Genomic DNA, 13,720 nt, shown 5'->3' with positions numbered 1-13,720 from the left:
TGGTAAAAATTTGACTAGAAAAATAAGCTTTGAGAAATGGGGTCAATTTGTTTTGCAAAGCTGTGACATTAGGTACAAAATTCTAGGCAAGTAAAATTCTGGCACTTTCTTCTTGAAGCACGACATGATAATTTCAATCACAAACAATTTAGAGGAAGCATATAAGTGAGCAAATTACAATCAGTAATGTCTGTTTAATCCTGTATGTCACTCCTCTTTCCTAAGCACCCCCGTATGATTTTTTATCCTCTGTTAAATTAATCCAAATACTAGGAGCCTCTGCAATTGAAAAGTTCTCTTTCTGAACTAAATCAAGGGCAGATTTTATCAGATTTTATTTTTTTTAATGATGAAATGATGTTTAATTTTTTAGTTTATTTAAACAAATATCATTTACTAATTACTTGAGTTATTAAAGAGACATTTAAGTTTTTGCCAGTTCCTGCCGGTTATAACCAGTTTCTGCCAGTGGCACGGCAAAAACTAGTTTTTGCCGGCAGAAAGCCAACCCTGTTTGCAGCTGCTCCTTAACTTTCTCTAACAGAATTTTACTTTTTAAAAAGATTTAAAATTGAAAAAAATAAATAAATAAAGCATGATTTGAAATATTAAAGATCCAAAATTGATTGCAGTAATCTTGACTTTGTTTTCAATTTTGCAAAATTTTGTAAGCTTCTATAGCAAAGTGCAACTGCATTTTAAAAATTCATGTAGTATGAAAAATTGTGGTACTCCAATTCTGATAAACATGTGTTAAATTTAATTAACGGTAAAACCAGTATAAAAACAATTTTTGATGAAACTAATAAATTAAAATATCAAGAATGTTTCATGATCAATGCATTTATTGAACATATCATTCAAATTATGAATTATATTAAATCAAAGTGCACCAATACCTTTTTGGCATAAGAAAATGCTACTCCTGAGTATGCATAGCGATCCACAATGAGATTCACTCCAGAATTCAGCAAACGCAACATCTTTGGACTAAAGAACGCCACATGTTGGGGAAAAAAATGAAATTTTCAGCATTTTATTCTTGAATATATACAAGCTTAACACTTAGATTTCACATTATGACCATTATGAAAGTCCAAATGGACTCCTGGTTAGTATGGTCACTGGACACGCTTCCAGATCACTTACAAGGGCGCCCATACAGGGGGGCAAGGGGGGGCTTTTTTCTTTGCTTTTAAAATTTTCCAACCATTAATGAATAAGTTATTAAAAATGTCATTTTAACGACTCTAATCTGCCCTGAAATCCGTTTCCACATGGAAAATATCCAGCTAAACCATGATGAAAATATTTGAGCCCCCCCTTTCAACTTTGCATATGGGTGCCCATGATCACTTATTAAATTCATGTTACTCTGATTATGATCTGGGCCACTCAAAAATACGGGTCCCTATTTCCAGGATACAGGCTAACAAGGAACAGAAAATCAATTTTTACAACCCGAGAAATATTAATAAAACATCTACCACATCACAGGTTTCTGTGAAAATGTCCAGCAAGATGAGTCATAAAAAGCAGCAGATCACGTGTGGTTTAATTTAGCAAGATACATATTCAAAGCATATTTTTAAGAACCAACAAACTTAAATTTAAAAAAAAAAAAAAAAACTTGAATACAATGAAATGCCGATTTTACACTGTCCATTTCATGCGTCATTTTCTGTTGGTCTGTGAAAATTGCTTTGCTGTTAATGACGAAGAATTCTGATGTTTATGTTACTCTTTTTTGGAAAACCCGCTGAATATGTGTTTCAAATTCAAACACATATTCAGCAAAGTTTTTTATTTAGAGTTTGTGAAAAGTTTGTGTGAATCTTGTTTAGAGAAACAAAACCATTTTCTCTAAACAAGATTCACACAAACTTTTTTCGGGTTCTTTTTTTAAATATAAATTTGTATTTTAGCTGTTAAAAGCCATTCTGACATTCTTTTCCTTCTGTCATATCATCATAATTGTCAAAAAAAAAAAAAACAACAAAGAATTATGTATTAGCAAAAGCAAATCAACAAGCAAAATTGCAAAATGCTTCTTGTATGCACTATAAACAAAATTGTTAAAAAAACAAAAAAGTAAAATATTACAGATTTCTACTACTAATCTATTAGGACAACAAACTTTGAAATATGCTTAAATCACTGTTGTCAAAGATATTATAAAACTTTAAAATTAGTCAGAATTTTGTTCATAAAATTCTCCCAATATATTTTTGTGTTTTGAAAGGTTTAAATCAATTAATTTTATTTGTTATTAAGTTCATCGGATAAGCCACCCCATGGAATAAGCTGCAGAAGAGCAAATTAAAACACAGTGCCCCACACCCTTTCTATATATATTTCTCTCTACATATACATATGTATGGATGCAATCATTTATTATAGTTAGAATGAAACTGAAACAAGCAACTGCACTTGTTGATAGATAGAAACGGAGTAAACTTCGTGTAAAAAAAAAAAGATTGGAAAATGCTACGGCCACGCAAAAAACTGGTGTTGTCAGATGACATCTATATCTGGTTGCATGAGAAGTTTTCAAATCATTAAGTTATACTGGTTATACTTAGCAGTTCATCAAAAAATTGTTTAATTTTTATCAATTGATTTTTTTTTAATTTATTATCATTGAGACATTTTAAAACATTACTCAGACTATAGGGACTCTAACTCAGACAAGCTAGCGATTCCTCCATTTTTCAGCGTTGTGAAACATATGGTACCATCACGAATCTGGCAACACTGGAAAGAACAACAACAGCAAACAGCGGTAAAATCGGAGCAAAGTAAGGCAGGTTTAAGGAAGTGAGAAATTAAATTTAATGAGAAACTTGTTTCATGGTGCAATTTGAGAGCTGAATTAGCGTTTTTTAATGATTTATAACATTGCTGCTCAATTGGTCGAACAAGTCAAGAGAAACACTAAGTAGAAGGGGGATGGGGGATTTCTTCAGATACGCTGCAGATGTTAAATTTCAACTATAAAACACGTATAAGCTGCGGCTTATCTACACGAAATTACTACTACCAGCAGAATTGAGGTACACTTACACGAGTTCCCATCTATTCGCAGAAAACATAAGATGAATTGCATGATCTTCCAATTCTTCAGAGCCTTCAAGGTATTTCCCACAAATGTTTCCTATGAGAGTCGATCTATCTGTATTTGGGAGAAAAAATGAATTTTACTTATTGTCTTCTAGAACTACAAAGCCAAAAATATTTTTTGCATGCAGCATAAATCAATATCAAATGGCAAGCTAAGCACAAATCATTAGGTTAACACATTTTCTGAAAATATAACCAAACACCTAAAAAAATATGAATAAGTAAATGAATAATAATAATTGCATGTAGAAAAAATGTTAGGCATAACTGCATTACTATTATGGTGAGTTATAAGTTTTGCAATATTTGACGTACACTGTTGGCCACACAAAGTGCAAAAACAAGAATGACCAGAGATGTCACAGCAAAATTTATTTTGCAGCTAACTTGTTGTACAAAGATCAAACAATTGGCTATATTGAACTAGAAGGAAGGCAGAATGACAGCTGAGGATGAAAACATAAAGGTGATTTCTCCCCTCCCGTTTACAGGAGCATAGATGGCATAGCAATCTGGTCAGAGGAATCTACTTTGCTCAACATACACGAGTTTATTAATGTAAAACAACCATATATTATTTGGAAAAAGATCCTTCTTAGAGGCACACAAAAATGCATCTATAGTGTAATTTTGATTTAATGATACTCGATTTAACGATTTCCTCAACTTAATGATATATTTCACTGGTCCGGGTTTGACTGTATTAAATGTCTATGCTCCACAATTTTAAGATACCTTTTTCCAATCAGAATATAGGTTTCAGTCTCAGACTCAAGCTAAGATACATGAAATACACCGCCAGCTCAGTCAATTCCAGCCGAGGACTGAAGTTTCGTGCTTATTAGCACTCATCAGCCCGGCATAGGACTAACCGAGCTGGAGGTGGAAAACTTCTTAAGGAAGCCAAGAGTGCCAAACAAACTGGTAGCTAATATAGAATTAGCACTGACCAGATGAGTGACCGAAACAATGGTTCAGTTCAACTTGAATATTGCAGGCAAGGCAGGAATATTCAGTAAGTTACCGCCCTAAAGCCAGGGCTAAGGCAGAAATACATGAAATACACCGCCAGCTCAGTCAATTCTAGCAGAGGACTGCAGTTTCATGCTTATTTGCACTCATCAGCGAACTGAACCATTGTTTCGGTCACTCGTCTGGTCAGTGCTAATTCTATATTAGCTACCAGTTTGTTTCACACTCTTGGCTTCCTTAAGAAGTTTTCCACCTCCAGCTCGGTTAATCCTATTTCGGGCTGATGAGTGCTAATAAGGACGAAACTGCAGTCCTCGGCTGGAATTGACTGAGCTGGCGGTGTATTTCATGTATTTCTGCCTTAGCCCTGGCTTTAGGGCGGTAACTTACTGAATCAAGCTAAGATATTAAATCGTCGATCTCCAAACAAATTCAAAGCAAATAAACATTATCATGTTGGGAGGGGGGAAAACCATTTAAATCAACATGTTCAATCAATGTGAAAATTTAACAAAAAATAAATAAATAATGTTTATAATGTTTTTTTGCAATTACTATTACAATATGTCATACAGTAATGCATTTGAAGTGGAGCATTTTAAGAAGATTTAGAAACTTCCATTAATGAAGAATATTTAACTTAACATTTTTCATTAACAAAGAGATTTAAAAATATATATATATATGTATATATTTTGAACCAATCAAAATTTTGTTGCAATTTTAGTACCACCCATATTTAATTGTTGTAAAACAACAGCTGAAACTAACATTTCATTAAATCATATCAGACTGTAGAAGGCTCGGTTTTAGATTCAAGAAAGTTTTCCTCGGGCTCGGATTTTGATCCGAGACAAGATCACCCGTGCTTGGGCGAGTTCGGTTACAAGTTTTCGGGCTCGGGCGGGCCTGGGCTCGCAAAATGAGCCCAACTCATCTGTAGTCTATACTGTATTGTTGGATACAAGATATCCAGCCGGAAGTCATTCTACAGTGTCTCATCCCTCTAAACTTTAAGGGGCCTGACATCCAGGGATAAAAACTATAAAAGCAATAATTGTGACCCACTGCAGGCAGCCTTGAGCCAACACAGGTGGCAAACATGGGTTGGTGAGTTAAGCGTGAGTTTAAGGGGGCGCAGCTTCGTAGCTCAAAATTAACATTAAATAAGAAAACTTGGGATAATTTTGACGTTTTGGTCAAAGAAACTGGCTAATTTTTGAAATAGGTATCTATTTCTATTAAAAATGAAAATATTATTTACTGCATACATACTTTTGAATAGTTAACATTTTTTATGTTTCATAAGAAAATATGTTAACTAAACTAAATTTAAAACTTTAATTTATTTTTCCACCGCTTCAACTATGACAGATAAAAGGGTCCTTGAAATTTTTTCCCCATACAATTACAACATAACAAATAACACTAAAAATAAGATGGATGTTTCAATATTCAAAGCCCCCTTTTTTCAGTACAAAAGAAACGGGTGCCAACCCCCAGCCCCTAAAAATAAGAAAAATACTCCTCAAGATCCCCCAAAAAATTGCAAACCCCCCAAAAGTGACAATACCCCTCAAAACACCCCCTAAAAATGATCCTCTGCGCCATGATCCTCTCTAGGTGGGCACCCCTGAAAGAAATGAAGAAAAAATGTAAAACAAAAGCAACTTAATGAAGCAGAACAGTAAACAAACTATGTATTAAAGTTAAATCAGAAAGCTAAATTCAAAGATTTCACAAGAGGAATTTCAGGTTACAAACATGAAAATTTTGCTTTAATAAAGGTTTGACTGTAGCCTTGAAATATGTGTCAACAAATTCTCATCACACATTTTTGCTTTTAAAGTATTTTATGTTTAGTTCGACTAATTAAAAATTAAAACTAAAAAATCATATGAAACCTGGAAAGCGAAGTGATTCCACTTTTAGTCCTTCTTCTTTAAGAGCTTCAACAAGCAGTTTCGTATGAGTTGTCTTACCAACACGGTCACAGCCTTCCAATACAATCAATGCACCTCTTCTTAACATAGCTGGAAAATAAATAAAATCAATAAGACATGCTTAATACAATCCATATCAACACATCACATTTATCATCTTGAATTATAGTACTTTTTGGTTAAAGACACAATAAAAATGCTTATCAAACATAAAAATGCATTCAATATTTAAACTGAATTGGAAGATGAGAATGCGAATGCTCAAAACCATACAAGATACAGTGACATAGTCCACACAACCCTTAATACTTTACGATGTTCTGCAACGTAACAGCATTTGACCAAAATTGTTCTGCAAGTACTTCAAGCATTGTACACGAAAAAACCTGACATTTTCCACAAATTGGCTGCCAAAAATTAAAATTGTTTCATATAGGAGATTTTTTTATTAATTGGACTGTTGCTATTTATGTCTGTGGAAATGAGATATTTCCGGAAACATCACATCTTTCAAACAAATGACTAATTAAAGAGCTCTGAATTTGGAAAATTAGTTGCTCATGAAAGCTATAAAATTTAAAAAACTTCAACAAGCTTTTAAACCTAAACCAATTGAGATTCTCCAAAAATAGTTTATATGCTTTCTAAAGTGCATAGAAAGAGCAAAGATACAAAATTTTATAAAAATCCGAACCTAGGTGTCAAACCACATTTTTTGGTTAATTTTACATGGCATAAAGGAGCAATTAAAATACTGTTACTAAATAAAGAAATTACTGAAATAATAAAATGCGTCGAGTTTGTGTTGCATATAATGAAAAACTTCAAAACTTTCTAAATAATTGAAATATTTTCTGGATGAAAAGGGATTGAAATTTCCAACAAGACACGCTATTTCCGGCGATGTTCGTGTTTCAATGTTTGCATGTTTCCAAAACATACGTGTATAGCAGAAATTGCAGTGGATGAAGATCGATTGAGAAAGTTCTACAAAAGACTTATTGAATTCAACATTACAAGCTTTCCGCCAAATTATCATAATTTGCGAGAATTTTAGATTTTTTTCTCATTTTAAGAAATCTGCAGAACGTCTGGAAAATTCTGTCTTGAGTTGGAAGATATTTAGAAAATTTGCAGTTTCTACTGATTTTCTACACCACAGTTTCTGCAGATTTTCGGCATCGCTTTTTCTGTAGATTTTCCGCACCGTGGTTTCTGCAGAAAATTTGTCAGTTTTCCATTCACATTTGAACAGAATTCTTCTGCAGCCAGGCATCTGTTCTGCGACGTACGTCGCAAATTTAGTAGAATTCTGCTTTGCAGCACACAACCATTTTGATTCTTATTTGGCAGAACTTGAAAAATAATGCACAGAAAAAAAAATAATAACAATCTAATCACACCTCTGTAGAAAGTACTGTCCAACCATCACGAGAAAAACCACCACCAAAAATGTCTGCGCCTGTCTACTGCTTTAGCAACGAGGCACATCTCATTTTTCCACGGGAAGCTTAATGTTGGAAAAACTTATACGAATGCACGAAGGCGAGCAGACGAGTGGCGAAATGGAGCCAAAAAGCCTTCCTGCTAACCCCTGCAGAAAATGAACGAAGTCCGTTTCTATTGCAGTAGACAGGCTCAGACTTGACGGCGGGAGTTTTTCTCGTGAAAGACAGACTGTATGTCATAATTTCTATTCAGGATTGTCCAACTCATAAACAGACTAAATTCTCTATAATCTTGTCCCTTCGCCCCTGGGACATTGTGCCGCATTTATGATAAAAATATGATGAAATATATTTAAGACTAATCTAAACACATTTCACACTTTGATTTCTTTGAAAAATTTTAATGAATAGTAGCTTTTTTCTTGATAATTTAAATTACTTTATTTTCCCTCGCCAAATTTGGCAAGTCTCGCTGCTGAGTAACCTCGTTTCCTTGACAATGGCTGCAATTTGGTTCACTTAGCTTTAGCTCCACAGCCAAGTTAGTGTGGAATAAGTTTAGCCTAATGTATTAGAAATCTCTCTACTGCAGACACCCTCAAATACAGACACAAACACTATTTTGGAAAAAATCTTTCTTTTTTTGTGGACAACTGAATTTAGGAATAAAAAAAGGTTTTTGAGAATGAAATAATTAGACCTTGGAAAGTTAGATACATTTATAAAGTTGATGAAACAAACTTTTTTTTATAGTTTGGCAGCGTAAAACTTAATTTTAACAGACAGAAAGAGTCTCTGGTGAGACATTTTCCAAAGACTTAAACAATTTTTATGAGCATCATAGATAGTAAGAAAATTGAAACCTTTTGTCATCTGGAAAGCAACCAGACTTCACTGCTTTAAAGGTCCAGATTTAAAGAATATTTATCAGTTGACTGGCATTCAAATTAAAGAACGTGGAGGGATGACAATTAGTGAACCAGCATTATGTTAAATTGGTTTTTGATATTGGATAAAATGTTTGCTGCAGAAAGAGGCATGTTGTTTTCTTGATAGATCGATGCGACTCAATTTCAAACACATTTGTAAACAATATAGAGACTTGCAGCCTGGTGCATCTATTAAGGTTTAGAAGTGCAACTTGATAAAACATAACCTGATAAAAGAGTGTTGATTACGATATTTTAAAAAGCCAGTAAATTAAAAAGTTACTGAGACATTAAAGTGTATATTATAAAGATATTTAAGTTGAGAGTCAAAAATGAATAATTTAAAATAAATGACACTGTAAAACCCCTCTCCTGCGGACACCATGGGTGCTTCTAACTCCCTTCCTCCGTAAGTCATCCACAAATAGCCCAAAACAGAGTTCTTAAAAAAGAACTTCAGAAATGAAAATTTTTCGGACTGGGCAGAAGAATATCCTCCTCTCCTTCTGTTTACTAAAAGCCGTGTATGTTTAAGATTTATTTTTCTATTGAAAGAGCAATAGAAAAATAAATCTTACCCACATTGCCAAAGACAACCCTAAATTTTAATTTCGAAAATGTTTCGAGAAAGACCCACCAATTCCCTTTCTTAGCTCAATCAAAAATAGACAAAATAGCAGGGTTCGAAAATATGATATTTTCCAAAATATCAAAAAATTCGATATTTTGATATATATTGGATATTTTGATATATATTTGATATTTTCAATCAGCACAAACTCAAGTCTTCAAAATAGTAAATGCATCCTCAAATTGCTCTTTATTTTCTTATATTGTTATTGGGATATGTAGACTTAAAATTAAGTTTTCTTTTATTATTATATCTAACATTTCATTTCACATTTTAATCAATTTTAATGGAATTAATTTAGCATCAGCTGTTTTAATCGTTTTTCTTCTCTTACCAGTTTTACAGTTATATAAATACAGAAATAAATAACTATCAGTTGGTGCATAGAGTCATAAGACATTTTTTTTTCTGACCAACATTTAATATTAAATTAGGCACTTTTAATCTGAATTAAAATTGTTACATTACTAATAATTTTAAAAAGATAAAATGAAAAAGGAATACTACATTACTTTGTTGTAGTAATGATGTATTAATACATCATAAAAATAAAATACATAACATTTTGGTTATTTTCAAAAATAAATGAACAATATTACTATGATTAATATAATTTTTATATTGAAAATACTATAGTTCAAAAAATAAATATCGAAAATATCAAAATATATTTTCAAAATAAATATTGGATATATATTGTGATATATATTGACTGATATATATCGGCGAACCCTGCAAAATAGCATTTCAATACTTCAGCATGGAGAAATTTTCGGGGGAGAGAGCCCCCCCCCCCCAACTTTCCCCTGAGTTCACTAAATTTGACTTTAATTTGTGACCCTTTTCATCACAAAAGTTTTAAGAATTTAACTTCTAACATTTATTGAGAGAAAGCCTTGGAATTCCCTCTTCTTAAGTCCCCAAAGATTACCTTAGCAGAATTCCAATACTTCAGCTAGGACCATATATCTGGGAAGGGCGATCCTGAACCCCACCCTCTATGTTCATTAAAGATACTCTAAAGTTACACTTTTAAGACTCCCGTTCCAGAATTTCGCCTAAAGAGCCCCCTCCCCCTTCTTGACATTCCCAAAGACAGCTTAAACGTTTTAAGACTTTATTTACAAACATTTTTCGAGAGAGGATCTCAAATACCCATTCTCTTAAGTCCATTTAAGTATAGCCTCAAATAGTTTTTAATACATCAGCTACAATACATTTTCACGTTAGAACACTGAAACCATCTCTCATAAATTTGCCAAAGATTGCCTACATTAGGGTTTTTAAGACTCCATTTTCCAATTTTTTTAAAACCCTCCCCCTCCCTACTTTTACATCATTAAACACAGCCTAAACATTTTTGACCTTTAAATTTGTAAGAGCTTGCAGAGGAGAAATTCCGAAACACTCCTTGCTTCAAAAATGGCTTACAATAAAGTTTTTTGATTTTTTATTCTGGAACCCCTCCCCGCTCTTAGATTGTCCAAGATATAAATGCTTCAGCATTGTGGGTTAATTTGCGAACTTACCCTCTTTGCAAGAGCAGCGTTTTTCACTAACTCGTGCGACCATTATTTTTCTTATTTCCTTTCTCCTCCCCCTCCCCCATATTTCCATTCTAGCGAATGTTAGATGGAAAATTATTGGAATTTAGTGATTTCTCAAATTTTAGAATATTTTTCCAGAAACACATCAAAAACGCAGGAACTGTTGCCTATCAAACCAGCTTGAAATTTGCCTGCTATTCTTTTCAGAATTTCCATTTTCATTAAAATCTTCAAAATCCCTGAAAGTTCCCGTTTTACTTGGTATGTGGACGCCCTTTGCTGTAGCATAAACATTTCATCCCAACAGCAATCACTCTCAAACAGTGATTCAGATTCAGGTCAAAGACAATTTAAGAGCGCACATAATTTTCTTTTATGCATGTAAAGTTTGCAAAAAAGAAACGCAAATGAGAAAAAAAACGAAAGGATGATCGAAAATAGCGAATGAAAAATAGAGACGAAAGGCGATTAATTCGAAAAATCAGCGAGAATGCCGAGGCACTCCATGTTCTGCAATGCAGTGAGTTTATAGAGCTACCTAAAAAAAATCAAATGGGGTGAGTCTAAAAGCCACTCCTCCAAAAGCACATTGCAAACAAAGCAAGCCCATGGCTGAAAATCGAGAATGTCGATGTAAATTTGTGGTTATGGAAAGGTCCAGTAATTAAACCATATTTTCCAAACACTCAATTTTTCTTTTTTTAGTAAAAACTGAAGGAAAGTCATGGAATTTCTTTCCGTCCTGATCTCCGTCTCAAAAATTTTGTACAAGACGAAAATCCGTCCTGAAATGGAAGGTCTTGTACCCATGGCAGACACCCCTCTGTTTATGGACAAAAATTTTTGTCCTGTTAGTGTCCGCTTTAGAGGTGTTTTACTGTATATTGATTTTCATATCTGCAGGTAGTTTTGAGCTATGTGTGCAAATACCTCATATTTGTATCTTACTATGTTCATTGATAAACAAATTTAAAAATTGTTTTCTAGTCTCCATTCCTCACATTTTTTTTAAATCTCCTTTGACTGCATGTCTTTCAGAAATTCCTAATTTTCAGGCATCATCTCCATTTACACACACTTCATACTCATTATTGTCTGAAAGAGCAAATCTTTCGTGCATATAAGTATAAAACTCGTAACATTCAACTATGATCTTCTACATTTTCCTCATTTATTTTTTCATTAAAACTTCTGAAAATTTTCCAACTTCAAAAATTTGGAGTAGACAATGCATTATGAGCTTTTCTTTTTCATCATCTTCCTGAACATCAATCTGTCCTTTTAATGTCCATCCTCTCAAGATGCCATTTCAACTTGTACTTTTGCACTAAACTGAATCTACTCAGATTTAGAAACTATCAAGCAACTGCAGTCGAAAAAAAAATCTCAAAACAGATTAGATCAAGGAAAAACAATTAAATGAGAGGCAGAGCTGAAAATCCAAATGTGCGGATGACAAATAGGATTTTCAAAAACACTTTGTACCTTAATATTGTTTAGCATAAAGGAAATTTTTTCAGAGCATTCAAAAGATTTTTTTTTTGATAAAATTACTGTCTTATTCGGAGTGTCGGCTTTTAAGATTGAACTATATGGATCAAATTATATTGAGAGACTGGGACTCAAAAACATTTTCTCTAATTAGAAGTGCTCACTATTTGGGAGAATTGGCTGAAGAAGGTTTCACTGTCGGTATTAGCTTATTTCGTTTATTCACAAAAGGTTTATTTGAACATTCATAGCTCTAAAATTAAAACTGGTAGAATTTGTCTCTGTCCCCTCCCCCTCAAAGAAAGTGCCAAGATTTCCTTAACTTGCATTGTGTATTTATCATTCAGCAAATTCACGTTTTCCACCTTCCAATATTTTAACTTCAGGGAACCCCTGAACATAAGATTTTTGATACTATAGGACAGGACTTTTGAAAATCAATCTAAAAACTGAGAGAGGCATACAAAAAATAAAGTGAGGTATCAGTTAAGAGATTTCTGCGATACAGCAGCAGAATCAAAAATTAACTAATAAACTCAGCAAATACACAAGATATAATTATGCATTGAATTCTTTAAGCGAAGCAGGTTCTGATTTAGGTAAAACTAATGATACAAAAAGATGAAAGACAGTAAATAAATGAAAAAATATCAATCAAAAGCTTAAGTTTTGGTCGCAATCAAATGTTCAGAGTCAAAATAAAGATGTGATTTTCTGTAAAAAGGTCTCTATCTTGGTTCACAAAGCTTCATTTTTTCAATTAGCCCTGATTGCTGTCGTTTACACATGAAACAATTAAAAGTAGCCATCTGTAAATCTCTAGCATAACGTTCGACTTTTTTTTTTCTACTTAAACAAAGAATTCTCGCAGCAGGAGGAGCAAATAAAGAAATAAATTAGAAGAAAAGCATTAATAAGCTAAAAATACGATAAGGATTAATTAAGTACACTTCAATTGAACAAAATTCTTCAAGTTTTTATGAAAAAACAATGATACCTGAAGCAGACCGGTATATGACAGCGATGCGATGCGCGAAACTTGCAACTTGTTTATAAATGGTGAATGTAAAGTTGAGCTGTTTACGAAATAAAAAAATTTGTTCTTTGAGCAAAATGATCAGGTGGAGCGAAAACTATCTCTGAATAAAAGATTTAAAACTTTTTTCCAGCAGCCACGAGATGAAATGTGAATACAAATAATTCGAAACTCCAGAGCTCGAATACGCTACCTTGCGGTAATTTATAAAATTGCCGAAAAGTGCCACATTCAGTTCCACGTGCTCCATTTTGAGCAAATCAAGCATTTTGTTCCGTGTATATTTCTTATTTGCGTAATTTATGATTTAGAATCGTCATCCTCAATAGCGTAACATCAAAAATATCTACTAAAAAAACTGTAAGTACACATATTTTAGCAGATATTTAATTTTGAATAAATATTAGATTTGCATTTCAATGAGAAAAAAAGCGGACTTAATAACATTGGCTACACACCAGGGCCATGCTGAAAAATTACTGCTTTTCTTTAACCTAATTCCACATTAATTGATTTAAATAACCTTGTTACTACAGCATCTAACTAAAATGGATAGCATGCAAATAAATATTCTTGGAAATATTTATAACAGAACGGATCGAA

The 13,720-nt window shown here is 33.1% G+C and overlaps 1 protein-coding gene across 1 annotated transcript in view; it reads right to left on the bottom strand.

The window, feature by feature from the left end:
• Positions 1–13,206, bottom strand: part of LOC129234627 (thymidylate kinase-like) — a 28,505-nt gene extending 15,299 nt beyond the window's left edge. Inside the window, exons 1-4 of the mRNA XM_054868660.1 lie at positions 13,079–13,206; positions 5,997–6,125; positions 3,064–3,172; positions 900–990 (exon numbers count right to left, since the gene is read on the bottom strand). Of these exons, the coding sequence (XP_054724635.1) occupies positions 900–990; positions 3,064–3,172; positions 5,997–6,123 (327 nt within the window). The 5' untranslated portion in view covers positions 6,124–6,125; positions 13,079–13,206. The remainder of the gene's footprint in view (positions 1–899; positions 991–3,063; positions 3,173–5,996; positions 6,126–13,078) is intronic.
• Between the last annotated feature and the right edge of the window lie 514 nt (positions 13,207–13,720).

This window comes from Uloborus diversus, chromosome 1 (assembly GCF_026930045.1).
Source record: "Uloborus diversus isolate 005 chromosome 1, Udiv.v.3.1, whole genome shotgun sequence".
Taxonomy (NCBI): domain Eukaryota; kingdom Metazoa; phylum Arthropoda; class Arachnida; order Araneae; family Uloboridae; genus Uloborus; species Uloborus diversus.
Note: the sequence above shows the minus strand (reverse complement) of the source record. Positions and strands in the feature narration are given on the sequence as shown.